At 42.8% G+C, this 16,260-nt stretch overlaps 1 protein-coding gene across 2 annotated transcripts in view; it reads right to left on the bottom strand.

The window, feature by feature from the left end:
- Positions 1-16,260, bottom strand: part of unc5a (unc-5 netrin receptor A) — a 173,773-nt gene that overhangs the window by 39,519 nt on the left and 117,994 nt on the right. The window contains exons 6-7 of one of the 2 annotated variants that reach the window (XM_088009693.1): positions 9,561-9,728; positions 2,000-2,164 (exon numbers count right to left, since the gene is read on the bottom strand). In XM_088009693.1, the coding sequence (XP_087865819.1) occupies positions 2,000-2,164; positions 9,561-9,728 (333 nt within the window). Of the gene's footprint in view, positions 1-1,999; positions 2,165-9,560; positions 10,052-16,260 lie in introns of those variants that run through there. The other variant, XM_014970830.2, reaches the window with a different exon arrangement.

Genomic DNA, 16,260 nt, shown 5'->3' with positions numbered 1-16,260 from the left:
TGCTAGGAACAGATTGGGATGGGGGCATTCTTCAGAGGCCGGCGCTCTGCTCCACGCTGTCAGGATAAATACTCCGCGACTCTGCGTGCGACTGTGAGAGAAAGACGGGAACAATGACGGGCATCTTTGTGTATATTTCCTGCCTCTCTGAGGAGGAGCTGCTGACCTTTGATGATTGGCCGACTGAGCTGCCTGGGATCACTGCACCCTGCCAAACTCGCCCGCTGCTCGACAAAAGCAAGCACATGCCCGCAGCGCGCTATACATAATGCAGCGCCTCGCATACTGTAGATCTCAGCAGATATCCTCCTTCAGTCCATCTGATCACATCAATCAGTGCCCGATACCAGATTTCAGTTTATTAATTCATCGGCTCATGTCAGATGAATCCCCATTAAAGACTCGCGGTGTTTACCATGAGGATCAGCCAAAGAGCACACTATTTATAGCCGCTTCTATTCGAGATGCCGCCCTCATTGTCTCCGGACGGAAGGCTGCAATATGTTTCAGTCTTTGATATCTGTAGGGAATGATGGAGCTCTCTCTTCATGTCCATCTGGTCAGAGCTGGACCCCGTGGAGCCCCTTTCTAGGCGACTGCTGACTCTGCCCCTTTGCACTCTCCGGTTTTTAATCCTGACAGAATAAACGTGCCTTCTTATAATTCGCAGGGGATGTAAAATGAATACATAAAAGTTAAGTCGTGCTGGCTTTTGAGCTAGCCGAGTCCAACATGGATGCTTTCTCACCCCGAGAAGTGTCCTGCCAAACCGGTACGAGCCAGCCATGTGCGTTTTCACAGCCCATTTGGCTCGTGGTCATTTATCTGGCAGGTTGTGTTTTAATCAGTGGAGAGATGCTTCAATTCTCACCTCTATTAATAGGTCAGGGAGCAACAGAGAGCTGATCCACGAGGTAATACAGTGCATTATGCTAGCAGCAAGTGTCACTCCAGTGTTAATTAGAAATGATCACCTGAAAAGGTCACCCAGGTGGGGATGAGCTAACGGTGGGCCACAGATGAACCTTATGTGTGAAAACGTACCTCAAGGGAAAAGCAGCTTTTCCTTGCTGACGCCTGAGCGAGATGAACTCGTCATTTATCGCTTGACGCCAGTGTCAAGAGAAGGGGTTAAATGTTTAATTTACGTAGTGAAAGGAGGAGGGTTCCTCCTTGTTCTACAGTAGAAAAGCTTCATAAATAAGGAAAAATGCTTTCTTATTCTTCGTCTTAGCCTCCTTCAGGGTTGCTAGCTGCATATTTTTCATGTCTAAATTCCAAACTTTTCGTGCAAAAGAAAGCCCACTTTGGGCAATTTTCACATACAGATACAAAAGTTCACTGTGAATATATCACGCTTTTATCGAGGTCAGGTCATTAATACAGCAAAAGCACCAGGCGGAAAAAGAAAGCAACGCAGGAAATAAGATAGAAAATAAAAACAAAAGAAGGAAAAAGAAACAATTTAAAGGATAGGAAGGAAGGAAAAGAGGAAAGGAAAGAAGGAAGAAACAAAGGAAGGGATGAAAGGAGGAAAGAGAGAAGGATGACAGGAAGGGAAATAATTAAGAACAAGGAAGATGAAGAGAGGGCAAGTAAGGAATGAAAAGCAGAAAGGAAGGATAAAAACTGCACGGTAAGGAAAGAAAAATGAAAAAGGAAGTAAAGAAAAAAAAGAAGAAAATGAACAATCAAGCACATTAAGACAAGCGGACTGGGAATAACATGAAAACACAAACATTTTTCCAAACTTTCCCAGGATCCCTCCTCCTTATTGGAGCTGCCTGATGAACCACCTGTTCTGTATAACCGACTCTTGCTAACTTTAGTTATAAAATTCAATTATTCTTGAATTTATTTTAAAATCCATACTTGCTCCTGAGATCACTCGATCCCATTGCCAATGGCTACGAATAAATCTCAGACGTCATGTCTTGCACTGTTGCAGCAGAGTCGAACGGCGATAGTTTTGCAGTGTGTGGGTGGTTTCTGCACTCACTCTGTGGGCACTGCTCGCTGGTACAGTTCATAGACTGGAGGTCGAGCCCCTGGCAGTCTTTGCCCCCGGTGCCGGGCGAGGGCTGGGAGCACTCCCTGCTCCTCCACATCGAACAATCTGCCCCGCACGCTGACCACTTGCTCCACTCGCTCCAGCCCCCGTCCACTATGAGAACACACATATAAAAACATGGCTGAGGATAAACATGCACACATGGCAACAAACAGCCCCAGTTTACACCTGCACTCCAGTTTACGGGGAATAAAATGATTGACTGGAAAGCAAGGTGACAGAATTCGAACACACAGTAAAGTTTATTAACAACGCGGCGGCGGATTCGTGTAATTTGAGAACACATAGATCAGAATGGTCCGCTTGCGTCGTGTGCAAAACCACTCGTGCAACCCCAGCATTGATATTTTACAGTCATGCAAATACGCTCGTGCATACTTTTCAAATCCACCAGAGGCACAGGGGAAACCACTGCATGTAAAAACTGCAGAGGAGAGCCATGTTGTTTCTATTCTACGGTCTTTGTTTATTTTTAACATGTAAAGCAGATGCAGCATATAAACCCGGGTGGTGTGAATGTGCTGTGACCTGGTCGGCAAACCAGATATGCACAGAGAAAAAAAAAACAAAAACAAAAAACAACTGCTTTGCAAACATAAATAGATATGCACACATACGGTGTTTTGCAAAAGTATTCCCGCCCCATAACTTTTCAGCATTTTGTCAGATTAGAACCACGAGCTTCAACGTTTTTAATAAGGACTTTATGCGCTATTTCATCATAACATATTACATTGTTGAAAAGCGGAAAGGGAAAAAAAAAGACACATCTGGACCAAAAAGTTCAATCCTGCTCTCATCTGACAGGAGCGCCTTTCTCTCTCATGCTACTTCCTACCCAAACCTTTTAGAGCTTCTTTTTTTTTAAATGCAATTTTTCCATAAACATAATCTGGATTATTTAATCTCCTTTAGAGATGCCATGAGCTTCTCAGTTTTAATGAAGAGCAATGATTTGGTAGGACTGCAGTTGTGTCATACTCTCTTTGGTTGACTTATGAATGAAATCATTTGCACTGAATGTGATTAGGGGTATCAGACTAAAACAGGGCTTACAATTGCATTTCTCACTTCTATCATTTTCCCTTCAATTAAACAATTATGTACTACTTTGTGTCGGTCTATCACACTGAAATTCGACTAAATATGAGAAACAGTGGTTTTAACGAGACGAATGCTTCTCTAAGGCACTACAGCCTTAATCCAAGTTTCTTTAGTAAAGGGACATTTGTGGAAGAAACAAACCTGCTTTGGCTTGATTACTTAGTCAAACAAGACGTTACTGTAGCAACTGTGATGCCGCCCGCAGCGCAACTGGATGCAAAACACAATACAGGTGGTGTTATTATGAGCTGAGGAGAGAGTACATTACAGCTGCAGGCCAGTCACAACTTCAAACAGCCCATCATCAGCACAAGCAAAATGAGACAAATGAAAATGGGCCGGTAATAGTTGTGTGCACGGCCGACTGTAAGAAATATCAGCCGGCCTTTTCTTCACACAGAGAAGGAGGCCATTTCACAAAGGAGGGGGTAATTTGGCATTGTGGCCAGTGGAGGTGGTGGCTGAGAGTGATATTGAGAGTGACACAGCGCTGGGCCGGGAGAAGGTTACCGTTCGGCTAATGGGAAAAAGAGCAGTAATGAGCTCTCATGGGGGGGAAAAACACCTCTGTCTCGCTCTCTTTCCCAAACGCCAGGGTGAAGGGGACCCGATGACGTTCTCCTGCACACACACACACGCACACACATGAGCACACACACACACACACGCAGACACAAAGTTGAAGCACATATCTGTGACAGTGGTGACCCCACCCCCGGCTGACCAGAGGCTTGGAGAACCCTCGTGTTCATTAATCTTGGTAATAAAGAGAACAAGGGGAACAATTCCCAGAAAGCCGATCATTCCCCTGGCGGTTCACGAGTCTTTGGTTGATCAAACATAAGTGAGATGCCAAAATTTTTCAAATTTGCATAAATCTTAACTTGGAAAACCAGGTGAAAAGCAAATTAGGCTTAGTTTGTAAGTAAAAATAGAGAATGAAAATACGGTATATTTATGTAGGTATGTTTTTTGTTTTTTTTTTCCAAATGGCTACAAGAAAAACTTTAGCACTACCCTGCTTGCTTTGTGTGTGTGGTGGGATGCTGACACAGCCTGGATTCTTTTTGCAGTCAGATCAATTTGGCAGCAAGAGCAGAACCAATCAGATAATTGTCCTTGTTTGGCATTGAGTGGACCCATCCGTGGGCCAGTGGGCTCATTGTCCAGGCTGGGAATGAAAATGATTGAATAGCAAATTACATCCTAATGAATATATTATGTTGCCCCTCAGTTTATCCACATGGCTGTGAAATAAAGAGATGAGATCAACATCTGCCCTGATGAGATGATGGAATTCTTCTTCTCCCTCCTCCAGCACAAAGCAAAACTAATGACCATGCAAATGACATTTTCAAACAAGGAGAGCAACGTGGACGTAAAAAGTGATGCTAGGCGTTGCAGGACACGAGACGAGCACCCGCCACCCAAACCTGACGAGAGTCAAACGTAAAGAGAAGAGATGCACGGATGAGCCTCGACTATGAATGCGTGCCACGAGGCTGAGCATGAAAGCAAGCAGCGTACGGAAAGCATAAAGCTACAGTAAAGACGCAGCAATTACAGATATGAGAAAACCAACTAACAGATCTTCTCCTTTTAATCTGTCAAGCTCCATGAGAAAACTAATCCAAAGCCATGGTTTTCCAATTTAAATCCCCAGAAGGAGATTGTTACTTCCACAGCAAAAGGCACCTTAGCTGATTTTCAATCTCGCAGCGCCGCAGGTTTCAGGTCAGGCGGGTCTCTGAGGAGGTACAGTAATACAATAACCCAGTGGCACCCCCTCTCTTCAGCCCCCCCCGAACATTTGGACACGTTGCCAAGTGTAGAAGCAAAAAAGAATCCGACCATTCTCCACAGGTCAGTGGGAGGGCCTGGTTGAGACTCCGCTGTTCAAAATGACAATGGCTGCTGACGGACGCAGCTCGAGATCGCTGAACGCCTATGGTTTCTGTGTCCTTGAAGGAAACATGGGGAGGTGGACAAGTACCACTGAGACCAGCAGGTTGTCCCTCCGCTCCCACTGTCCTGTCAGCGCACATGTGTGCACACGTCCCGCCGCTGATCCCAGGCATCAAAAGGCCGATTGAAAAAAAAAAGGAATAAAGGCTTTTTTTACTTCTGAAATAAAAACCGATGTGATGGTTAGCAACATAATGTTGATGTGCAATCCCGACTACTTTCATATTATTTCTTTGCTGATCAAAACACACAAAAAGCTGAGCTCACTCTTTTGTGCCGCTTGAAGCAGAGATATAAACCAAAGTGAGACAGGGTGAGATATGAAGGAGGGTGGGCTCAAAACGAAAGGCGCCAAATGATTAAAAATGATGCAAGTCTGTCACCAGATGGCCACCGTCTTTTTGCATCAAATTAATGTGCTCGGCTGCCACATTTATTACCCACAGCCTTCATTTATTCTATGGATAAAACGTGCAATCTGCAGAACAATCTAGGATGATTTTTTACAAACGCGCGAGGACGCACTTCCAAAAGTACAATTAGACTTTCGCCTGCGGTGCAGAAACAAGACATATGGGGACATGTGCAGGACTCGCGCACAGACGCAGACATGAAGGCGGGCGTGCGCGCGCACACCGGCTCCGAGTCTATTTATTTTCCATCTTGCTGGAATTCTCCCGACTCCGCTGGCAAGCCAGAGGGATCGTTACCATTTTTAAATAATTCACTCAAGTTAGAAACCTCTTCAGGTTGTTTGGTGTTTGCTCTCATCTCAGGCGGCGGCTCAGTTCATCGTGTTGCCTTCCAAAAACTGGTGACTAACTGTTAGCTATTGGCTGCGGGGATGTGAGTCTTTGTTGGAAATGTTGGCATGATCTGACATTTTGCCACTACTGTTGGCTCTGACCGCAAGTCGGTGCAGGGGCACAGTCAATAAGAGGGTGAGGGATGGACTGCTGTATTATGTGGGATATTTCAGCGGGATATGCTGGGATGGAGACAAGAGAAGAGAAAAAAAAGGTGGAGAGGAAAGAAGGGGGGGGGGCACAAATGAGACGAGCTCTGGCATGGTTTGGCTACTCGCTGTCTCAAGTGTTGATCTGCTCTGCTCTCAGCCTCAGGCTTTAGCCTCAGCCTCCTCCACAGCTCCCCGCGTCTCTCCCAGCAAGGAGCCCATCTGATCCGCCACGCAGGCCTCCGCCAACTCTCATTAAACACTTTGGAGACTCAGACAAAAATACAGATGAGCCTCCATGGCTTCGCACGTTTCCAAAGAGAGGTGGGAGCTCGCATTTAGACACAAGAGTCATCGTGAACAGACGTGTGGAGAGTTTTGTTATTGATGGTGCCAGGCTGTGGAAGATGATCCATAATGTATGGGTGTAAAAATATGCCTGAGCGGCTGACCTGCTCAGAAGAAACCACGTTACTTTCAGAAGGAGCACATCAACCAGAGGTGCACATGAAGACTTGGCTGAACAATAGGATTGTTTCTTTCTTTATTGTTTATTTGCATGGGGACAAAGAGTTAGGTAGAAACACAAACAGAACACCGTAAACATCTACAGCCTCAGCTAATTTGCGATGCCCATCCCCGCATGGGTTTTTAACGACATAAAAGAATTTAAAAGAATGGCTACAGTGAAACTGGGACGGCTAGGGTGCAAGCTGCTAAAATAAAACCAAACTAAAGTGTATTGCAAAAGTTTTTATATATGTCTGATTGCTTTTTGTGGCAAACCAAAACAAAGTATTATGAAGAGATCAGAAAAGAAAACATAGTTTCCAAATGTTTTCATGAATATAAATCAAATATATTTCTTTTAAATATAAAAAAGTGCGCTCCATAATTTATGCCTAGTCAACACATAGCCCAGGACCCAATATTCTTTTCAAAACACATTAAGCTTATGAAAAGAAGGTGTAAGGTGCAAGAATATGCTGTGATTTAAGCCTGCCCATTGTAGCTCTCTGAGTGCAGAGGGATACTGTCCCACTGAATAGTGAACGTCTAGCGCAGTCTCAAATCTTTTGCAGCCTCCTACAAGAATTTACTAATAAGGTGACATCTGAAGTCAGTTGTTTACAGTGGACTCTTAATACAAATGCGCACTGGAAAAAGAAGAACATAATTCTCCCTAGCCTTCACAAACATGCCCTACTTTGTGCTAGTTCATCACAGAACATCCCAGTTTAATACACTAAGGTTTGTGGTTGCAGTGAGAGAGAATACGTGAAGAAGCGCGAGGGGTGTGATTGAACACTTTTGCGTGAAGTTAAGCACACCAGAGATCTAATAATCAACAGCAAATTCCAAGTTTAGATAATTGATGAGGGCTTGAAACCAGACCAGCTTTAAATCATGTAATTTTTAACAACGCAACTCAAAAACAAAGCAGCTGCGGAGGAAACCCCCGCCCCGCCGCCTCTCAAGGCTGGCATAAAAAAATAAAGAGCACTACTTCTGAATCCAAATGTCAGCAGTGTCTGAATAAATAACACGATGTCTATCTGCGGCGTTACAGCTCTCCGTGCGATCCGCTCTTCTCAAGTCTCTTTCAGAGATGGACTTAAATCACTATCTAGACCTGTGAAGGCTATACGCACGGCGATAATTGAAGTTGTTCTGCAGTAAGTGGCGATGCTCTCTCTCTCTCTCTCTCTCTCTCTCTCTCTCTCCCTCACACACCGCAAGAAGGCTGGACGGCTGCTTCTTGCTGAGTGCGACTCTTGCATATGCGAGTGTCTGGTCATGCGTTCAAGCTCATGATTCATCCGTTTGTAAATCATTTGGCTGATGAAACAAAAAGGGGTTTAATGTGGGAGATCTGATTCCGTTAATGCCTCTGCTTACACGAAGGCTTTCGGCGCTCCTTGGGAAACGGCAGGCCAGCATCCACAGCCGCTGGTGCTGCCGACTGTGGCCAGCTGCAGACAGCTGGGCCTGTCAGTGCCACTGATGCCACCGGCTCAGACGAATAAATGTGAGAATCGCAGCCGGAGACCACGCTCTGTTGCCAAACACCGGGACTGACAGGTGTAAGTGGGGTCATGTTGCCCTAGCATCTCTCATCAACAAGGGGGGAAAAAAATGACTTCTTTCTCTCCCAAAAGTCTCTGTAAAAACGTATTTGCCGGACACAATGCAGTTTTTTTTTTTTTTTTTGCCATAGCTCCCTTTTGGTGGGAATTACACTCTTTCTCCTTGAGGAGCAGGGGAAAGATGAAGGAGGAAGCGGTTTGGTCTAACAATAGCAGCTTGGACTGACATTAATCTCTTTAAGCTCATGGAGGTCAGTAGCCTGCTTTGCTGTGGAGGAATGTCAAGCATCCCTGGGCACCGCTCTAATTCTAATTCCATTACTAGTTTCTCCGGCTCTAATAATTCAGACTCTGTTCACATCCTGGCGCTGCGTCGTGCATTTGTGTTTCCTCCTCCCGCTTTATTCCAGTGGGCCATGTTACTTACACTCATCCTTGACATCTAGTAATGTCTTTACATGGGAGATGTGTAACAGAACGCCTTGATCGCTGAGCAAGATAGCCTCAGTTTTAGGCAGCAAGACGAAGCTCGTACCTCCCCCTGCCCCCCTTTGTCAAAGGTGTCGTATTTCCTTCTCTGATATTTACAGATTGAGGGAGATTTCTCCTGCGGTCAGCGTGGCCCCAGCTCCCTGTCAGAGCCAAACACCCGGCTCCATTCCCTGCCTGCGTCTCTCTCTCCTTTTCTTTCCGACGTTATATCTGATTCCACCTGTTTCTATCCCTGCTTCCACCTTCCTCCTTCATTTTCCTGTCCAGGTCTCTCCCCTGTCAGGGGTTTCTAATGCGAACCAGCAAATGAGGCAGCTTGACTTCCATCTCAGGCTCCCAGAGATCAATAAGTGTTGCTCACTATCAGCCACGACGCTCTCTGCCTCTCAGACGCTCTCACAGGGGAGACTGAGCCAGCAAATGAAATTCCCCTTAACTCCTCTCACATAAACATAGCACGCAAGCTCCCATAATTCAGATTTTTTTTTTTTAACCACACATTTTAAGCAGCAGCTTGAACAGGAAACAACAACAATTGCTCTGGTGAGCGCGACACAAAGCCAAGGCTGTGTCTATGTGTATGGGGTGGGAGCTGAAATAAAAATTAAGCCTATTCACAGCGCAGCTGATGATGCAAACAACATGTGATAGTATTAAATCCCTTGCAGGATTGCTGTGCAAGCGCTCTAATTGCAGAAGGCAACAAAAGCTTGGCACCTAAAAAAAAAAAAAAAAAAAATGCTACTTGGAGTTGGAGCTACGGTGCAAAAGGGCAGGGAAAAGAATGAATTGATGACTTCTAGATGCAGAAAAAAAAAGAAAATGCAAATAAAGGAAGCCACAAGAAGCCAATGCCACAGGACAAACAGGGCTGCCTGGGAGTTACCTGGACAGGTGGCCACGCAGGCACTTTTCTGGACGTTCTGCCCCTCACAGGATGTGCCTCCGTTCAGTGGCGTGGGATTGGTGCAGCTCCGGCTCCTCTTCTGCCAGCCACGCCCGCACACAGCGCTGCAGGACGACCAGGTGGTCCATGTGGACCAGCCACCGTTGACTGTCAGACCGGTGCCGAGAGGAGGAGGAGGAGGAGGAGGAGGAAGGTGGGGGGATGTTGGGGATGGGGGCGGGGGAGCAGTAAGGAAGAGGGGAAGGTTGAATGGAAGGAGGGAGGAAGGGATGGATGGATGAAGGAACAGAGCAGCCAGGTTTACCCGACATGCAGAAATAAAAAGAGGTGTGCTACATTTGAAAAATCGTGACTGCCTGTACACTGCTGGGCTCCACACAGAAAGGTGAACACATGGAGGAGCAGGAGCAGAGTTGGCTGCTTCCTGCATGTGTGCTGGAATTACAGCCAAACGCAGTGAAAACAAAATGACTCAACAGGAAGCGGAGTATAACCAAGCAACTTGCCAGACCAGACTAACACAGTTGCTGCAGCTGGGTGATGTTAAAACTAATATTATATTTGAGCGTTGTCATAAAGTCATCATTTCTAAAGCTCTTGGCCATGGTTTTTCTATTTGGAAAACCAAACCATTAGTGAAATATCACTTTAAATTACAGTGTCCCCCAAAAACTTTGAATGTTTTTTTTTTCTTTTTCCACATTTGGTCATGTCACATCCACAAACTTCAATGATTGGGATTTTATGTTAAACAAACAAAGGAGGTTACGACTCAGAGATGAAAACAATTAAGTTTATATATATCTAACATTTTTTCCCAATATAAATAATTAATAAACTTAGAGCAGACCAAGTTATACTTTGGTGACTTTCATTCATATGACTTGTACCACAAGTTGTTGTAAATCACTTTAAATTGTGCATCAACAAGCATTAAATGTGTTAGATAATAAATCTAATGGTGTAGATAATCTCACATTCTCCAAAAACATAAACAAAGTTGGAATAGCACGATTCTGTCTTGGTTTATAAAATACATCATGGCTCTGCTCCACCTCTGTTACAACAACAGATGGAAACTAGCCATTTGGCTATAATCACCTGTATTTAAATGTTCATTCTTACGTATTATTATTATTTTTTTAAATAGACTAGAAACTAAATTAAACTAAATGAGGAAGGAATTATACAACTTAAAGTCTGGAAAGTCTATCATGTACATGTATTTATTAACTCTGAGTAGCATTTCGTCGTCTAGTGAAGAAATTCATCCCTACGTCATGAAGCTGCCACCACCAGGAGCCACAGTGGGGCCGGTCGACGCTTCAGGCTTTTCTGTCACACATGACAACTAAATAGGCCAAAACGTTACATTTTTCCCCTCTTTTGCCCAGAGTGCCTTGTATCACATGTGGCTTGCGGCTCGAAGCAGACAGAAAAAAAACAACTAAAAACGCCATCTCTTTTAAAACAGTTTTGCAATAAACTTGTACAGATGAGTCCCTCAATGATCTCCCTCTGGTCATTCATAAATTATGAATCAAACTTATTGCTGAACTTAAAGAGGCATGGAGCTGAGTTTCTCAGGGTCAATATAAAGCGTTGAGCACAAAATGAGAGTCAGAAAACTCCTAAAACATTAAACACGTTTGCGGCGTGTTACAGCTTTTGGGTTTTATTTACGAGCGCAACAGAAACCAGCTTTTATGAATCTGTACCAAACTAAGATCCAGTGATCTGTTGTTTTTTGTGAAAGTCAGCTCAACTTGTTCAACATGCATTTACTGGCCATGCAAGTCAAATACACACAGTGGTAGTCTCTGTGTTTTGCCTTAATTCTCCCAGCCAGCTGGCCGTCCAGATTGCCTGTAATTGCTGTATCACACAGTCGAGCAGCACCGTCGTTTTACCCCTTCACAAGTCAGCTGATACCAGGTTCTGACTCTTTTTCTTGACAAGTCAGCGACGCCCCCTGTTACTTGGTCTTTTCACAGGATAAACAGAGCGAAAAAAAACATTGTAATGAAGTGCTTCGTGAAAGGTGAGATACACCTTCGATTTATCTCTCTCGACAATCTTTTTCTGTCCACGCTTTGTAAAACAAAGGTGTTTGCCACACGTGACTAATTGTCATTTTGACAAAGTCTCCTGTCTCAGTTGTGGATGTCAGCAGCTCCTCCAGAGACACTATGGGCTTCTGCGCCCTCTGTTTACTATTTAGGTCATTTCTAAAGGCAATTAGTTGCACTTGATTTCGCTTAGGGGTATCAGTTTAAATGAGGCTATAAGGATTTTTGTTCTACCTCACAATCATGCACTCCTTTGTGTTGATCTATTACATAAAAGCCCAGTGAAATACGTAAAGACGTGTGGTTGTACTACAGTGTCTAAGGGGCATGAATACTTTTTTTTGCCAGATACTTTAAACCACCCTTCACACACCGATTTGACGACAGTATTCAAACAAAGCCTAGAGTTCGGGCATTTCATGAACTTTAAACAGCGAATTCCTATTACTGCAGCTATTTGCTGAGCCATTGCTCCTGTTCTAAACTTTAAGTGTCAATTATCATGTAACTGATACTGTTGAAGCGCCTCTCAATCATGGCAGGTGATTACATCAAATCATGCAGCTTCTTTCCCAGCATCTACCGTGTTTCCTCCAGCCTATGAGCTACACAGATTCCTGATTTATTGACCTGAGCGGCACTGTCATTGCCTCTCTGTACATACTCCCTTCGTAATTTCCCCTTAACTCTCTGCGCTTGTCGGGGCTGAATCATTTCCTTGCCCTCTCTATGCAATTGATTGCTCGCCACAGCGAGGTAAATTGCCAGGCAACTCGGCCTCTGATTACCTCTTAGCACCGAGTGCAGTCACACACCAGCCGGGTCTTGTTAAAATGCATCTCTGGGCCCCCTGTTGAGCCGCCTTGGAAAAGTAGAAGTTATTATCAGTTGCTACCGCTAGGTAGATTAACTAAAATGGTAGACAGAGATGCTGCACGATAAACGGTTCGCTGCAAGGTAAAGATACAGGAACATCAGAACCAGGTCTGCAGATAGAGGAACAATTTCCTCTGTTCTGATTTATCCTCAGCTAATATGACTCATTTTATCAAGCGCATATTGAGATGAGAGGGATGTTGCACAAATGGCCTCCTGCATCAGTCTTTCATAATTTATTGGAGCAACGAATGAAAGGGACTGCTTGAACCCACTATAGAGGCGAACAATAGGAGCGTGAATGCTCTTGCCTCCACAGTAAATTAAGCTCTATATTCCCTTTAACAACAACCTAATCAATTATAATCAACACCAGTCATAATTGCGCTTTTTGTAACGTTTTAATGCCTGTGGCTCGATGAGGCATATGATAATGTGTGGTTTGACCACCTGCTCTAAATTAACACGTTTCTTTTGAAACCATTCAGAGTGAAAATGATTTCCTCAACATTTCTTACCAACTTTAGAGTTTGCACAGTTTTGACTGAATAAAAAGTGGAAACCTTGAAAAAGTTCCTCTCAATTACATTTTACCTGACAGGTACTGAAATAACTATTATTTAATCATTTTCCCAAAAAAGTTGCCACTTGGAAATAATGTGAGATGAGTGTTAGACTTTCATGCCTCCAACAAGCTGAGTAGGACTCAACCTGGACACAATATATGGAATGAAATGATCATAACACAATCGATGTTTACAACACAAGAGTTGCGAAGAACTGCTTTGATGCAATATTCGGTTGGGTATTGAGTTTCACGTGGTGTTGAGTCGCACTGTGATTGCCAATCATCTATCTCGTCAAGTAGCGGGTCTCTAACTGATGCACATCATATAAACGTAACGATATAGGAGGAAAAATTAAGAAAAAATATTTTAAACAAAGCTACAAATGTCAGATAACATTGCTCTATCTGCTGCTTTTCTTAAGATAGTTCATAGTGTTTTAGAGATTAGACAAAGTGCTTTACTAAATGTTTTAATTTATCTATCAAGGCTACTTCTATAGAATATCTTCACTCTTTAAGCATCATTCCCCCCTAAATCTGCTGAGATTTCACTGTGAGCTTTAGCGGACTGAAAAGAAAAAAGGGCCGTGAATCTTTTAGAGGAACGTTAATCTGAGACCTGTGCAATTTAACCTGCTTTTTAATTGAATAGGTTTGATCTTAATCTTTTGTAATAAACATGTTTTTTTCCCCCTGTTTCTTGTAATAGTCTCATTATAAATAGTTTGAGTGGGAGCAGGACAAAATCAAACCCTTTGATTTTTCTGAGCAAAAGTGGAAAATAATGATATAATAAAAGCATGTTCATGCAGAAAAAAGTGTGTAAATGGGAAACAAATATCCAGATATTTTCTTATGGAACGCCTGTAGTGCAGCATGTATTGCTGTTTTTCACAGCAGAAATGCATCCCTTTGTTGAACTGGTGTTGTGTACGTACCTGCCCACGGCAGCACACATATGTGTGAACTATAAAAACACAGCTCACCTCAAATTGCTGTCACCTGTTTTCGTGTTGGCATTTTTGCTTCAAAGACACACACACACACACACACACACACACACACACACACACACACACACACACACACGCACACACATGCTAACACACACAAACTTTCACACCCTGTCTGCAGAATGTGGACTTTTCACTTAAAATCTGCCAAAGTAACACCTTCACTAAGGTGCGGATGTGTTTATTTGTCCTTTGGAAATGCGACTCCTGAGAATTATTTGGTAAAATTGTGTTTTATGCCACACCTGGAGTGTCTTTTAATTCTCTGAACATCTGCTCACACGAACTTTTTTAAAACTTTCTTCTTTTAACACAGTTTTTCAACTGCAATTTGAATTAACAATCCACATTTAAAATGTGTCTATTTGCATCTGGAGAAGCTATAATGAATACATCTTAAAAAAAGTTGCAGAAAATAAAAAATAAAAATGGTCCCCCTTCTATTCTTTTGTTTCTATTTAACAGGATTTTTACTAGATAAGAAAGTTAAGCAAATTTGACCTCAGTTGTGCAAATGAGACTCCATGTTATCCTTATTTGACAAAAAATAAACACAAAATGGAAAAACTGTAAAAATGCATCTAATAGGTAGGAGTTTCTGACAAATAGATAGAAAAATCTGTAAGTCTAAGCTGTTTGAAAAAGTGTCCAGGAAAATGTATTTTCTTCAAAGTTTGCATCTGAATGACAAGAGAGTGAGCCCAAATTATTGATCAGTTTCCATGAAAAAATAAAGCACCATGTTTGGCTCAAGCCAAATACACTGAATAAGCACCCATACATCAGACCAACTGTTGACCACAGTGGTGGAGGAGTTATGATTTGGGATTGTTTTGCAGCCACAAGATCTAGGCACATTGGGTTCATTAAATCAACCAAAAATATCTTTGTATTTCAACGTTTCCTAGAGTGAAAGTTGAGGCCAAATGTGCTAAAGCAGCTGAAAGTTTTCAAGAAAATGTCTGAAAAAGAAACAAACTGAGGAGTTGCCACAGCAACATTGAAAGGCTAAACTTCGGCTAAATTAAAGTATTTTAGTCGAAGCAACATTGTAGAGACTAAGAACATTTTTCTCCACAGCACCGAGAATGATTAATCAAGTCATACAGAAGAAAAAAAAACAACAACACTGCTTTAAGATTTTGTAGTTGAGGTTTGTTTATTTCATGAATTCGTAGTTTGTCTTTGACATCTGGGGATATATCTAATAATCTTAAACCCTAAACTAGAAGGGAAGCGTGCTTTCTTTTCTGTACATGCAACAGTGTTTTATATTTTTTGGGTTATCATCAGTTTTTAGCTAAAATTCAGAGTTTTCTAACTTTACTGCAACCCCAGGCTGTACTGTTTAGGAAGCCGCAACAGGAACAGCCTATGACTAAGACATTGTTTCTGAATATTCATTTTTCTCTCATAAAGTGGTTTTGTGAGAAATCCCCAAGAGACTTTAGTGTCCCGTTTGTATCCAGCGGAGTATAAAGGCGGTCTGTAATGTATGGATGCTTCCATTGTGTGCTAGACTTGGAACCATCTGCGATAACAAATATGGGGTTTCTCTGCATTTTAATAAAGGTCACTTGGCTTATCAGGCCTAGTCATTATTTACACTTTGCTGTTAATTCAATTTCTTTTCTCTTACTGGATCCACAACAAAGAGGGAGGAAGATGGCAGTCATGGCATCCAACATTGCCAGCTTTTATAAGAATGACTGCCAGACACATTTAAGTTGGTGTAATTAACGTCCAGCTATACTAGCAAAATGTACTGCTTGGTGAGAAATGTGGAGCTGACGGTGCAAGCTGCCACCATATGTCACTCATTTGTAATGCTCTGCTTTGTAGTTATCACAGCATAAAATATGGACACAGTGCCTCGCAAAAAAAAATATTTGTACTCCTTGAACTTTGCCCCAGTTTGTCACGCTATAACCAGAAACATTAATGAGTTTAATAAATGGCACATATTTCAAATGTCATGTGTGTGCTCTACATTTGTATTCATGCCCCCTGTTCTCTGATTCTGCTCAATAAAACCCCATATATTTTGTCTTCAGATGATTTCTAATTAGTACATAGTCTCTACCTGTGTGTGATTTGACTTCATTATAAATGCAGCTGTTCAGTTCTGGCCTCAGGGGCTTGTTAGGGAACCA

Source organism: Poecilia mexicana, unplaced genomic scaffold (assembly GCF_051168715.1).
Source record: "Poecilia mexicana isolate PSO_F unplaced genomic scaffold, ASM5116871v1 scaffold_10, whole genome shotgun sequence".
Lineage (NCBI taxonomy): Eukaryota > Metazoa > Chordata > Actinopteri > Cyprinodontiformes > Poeciliidae > Poecilia > Poecilia mexicana.
Note: the sequence above shows the minus strand (reverse complement) of the source record. Positions and strands in the feature narration are given on the sequence as shown.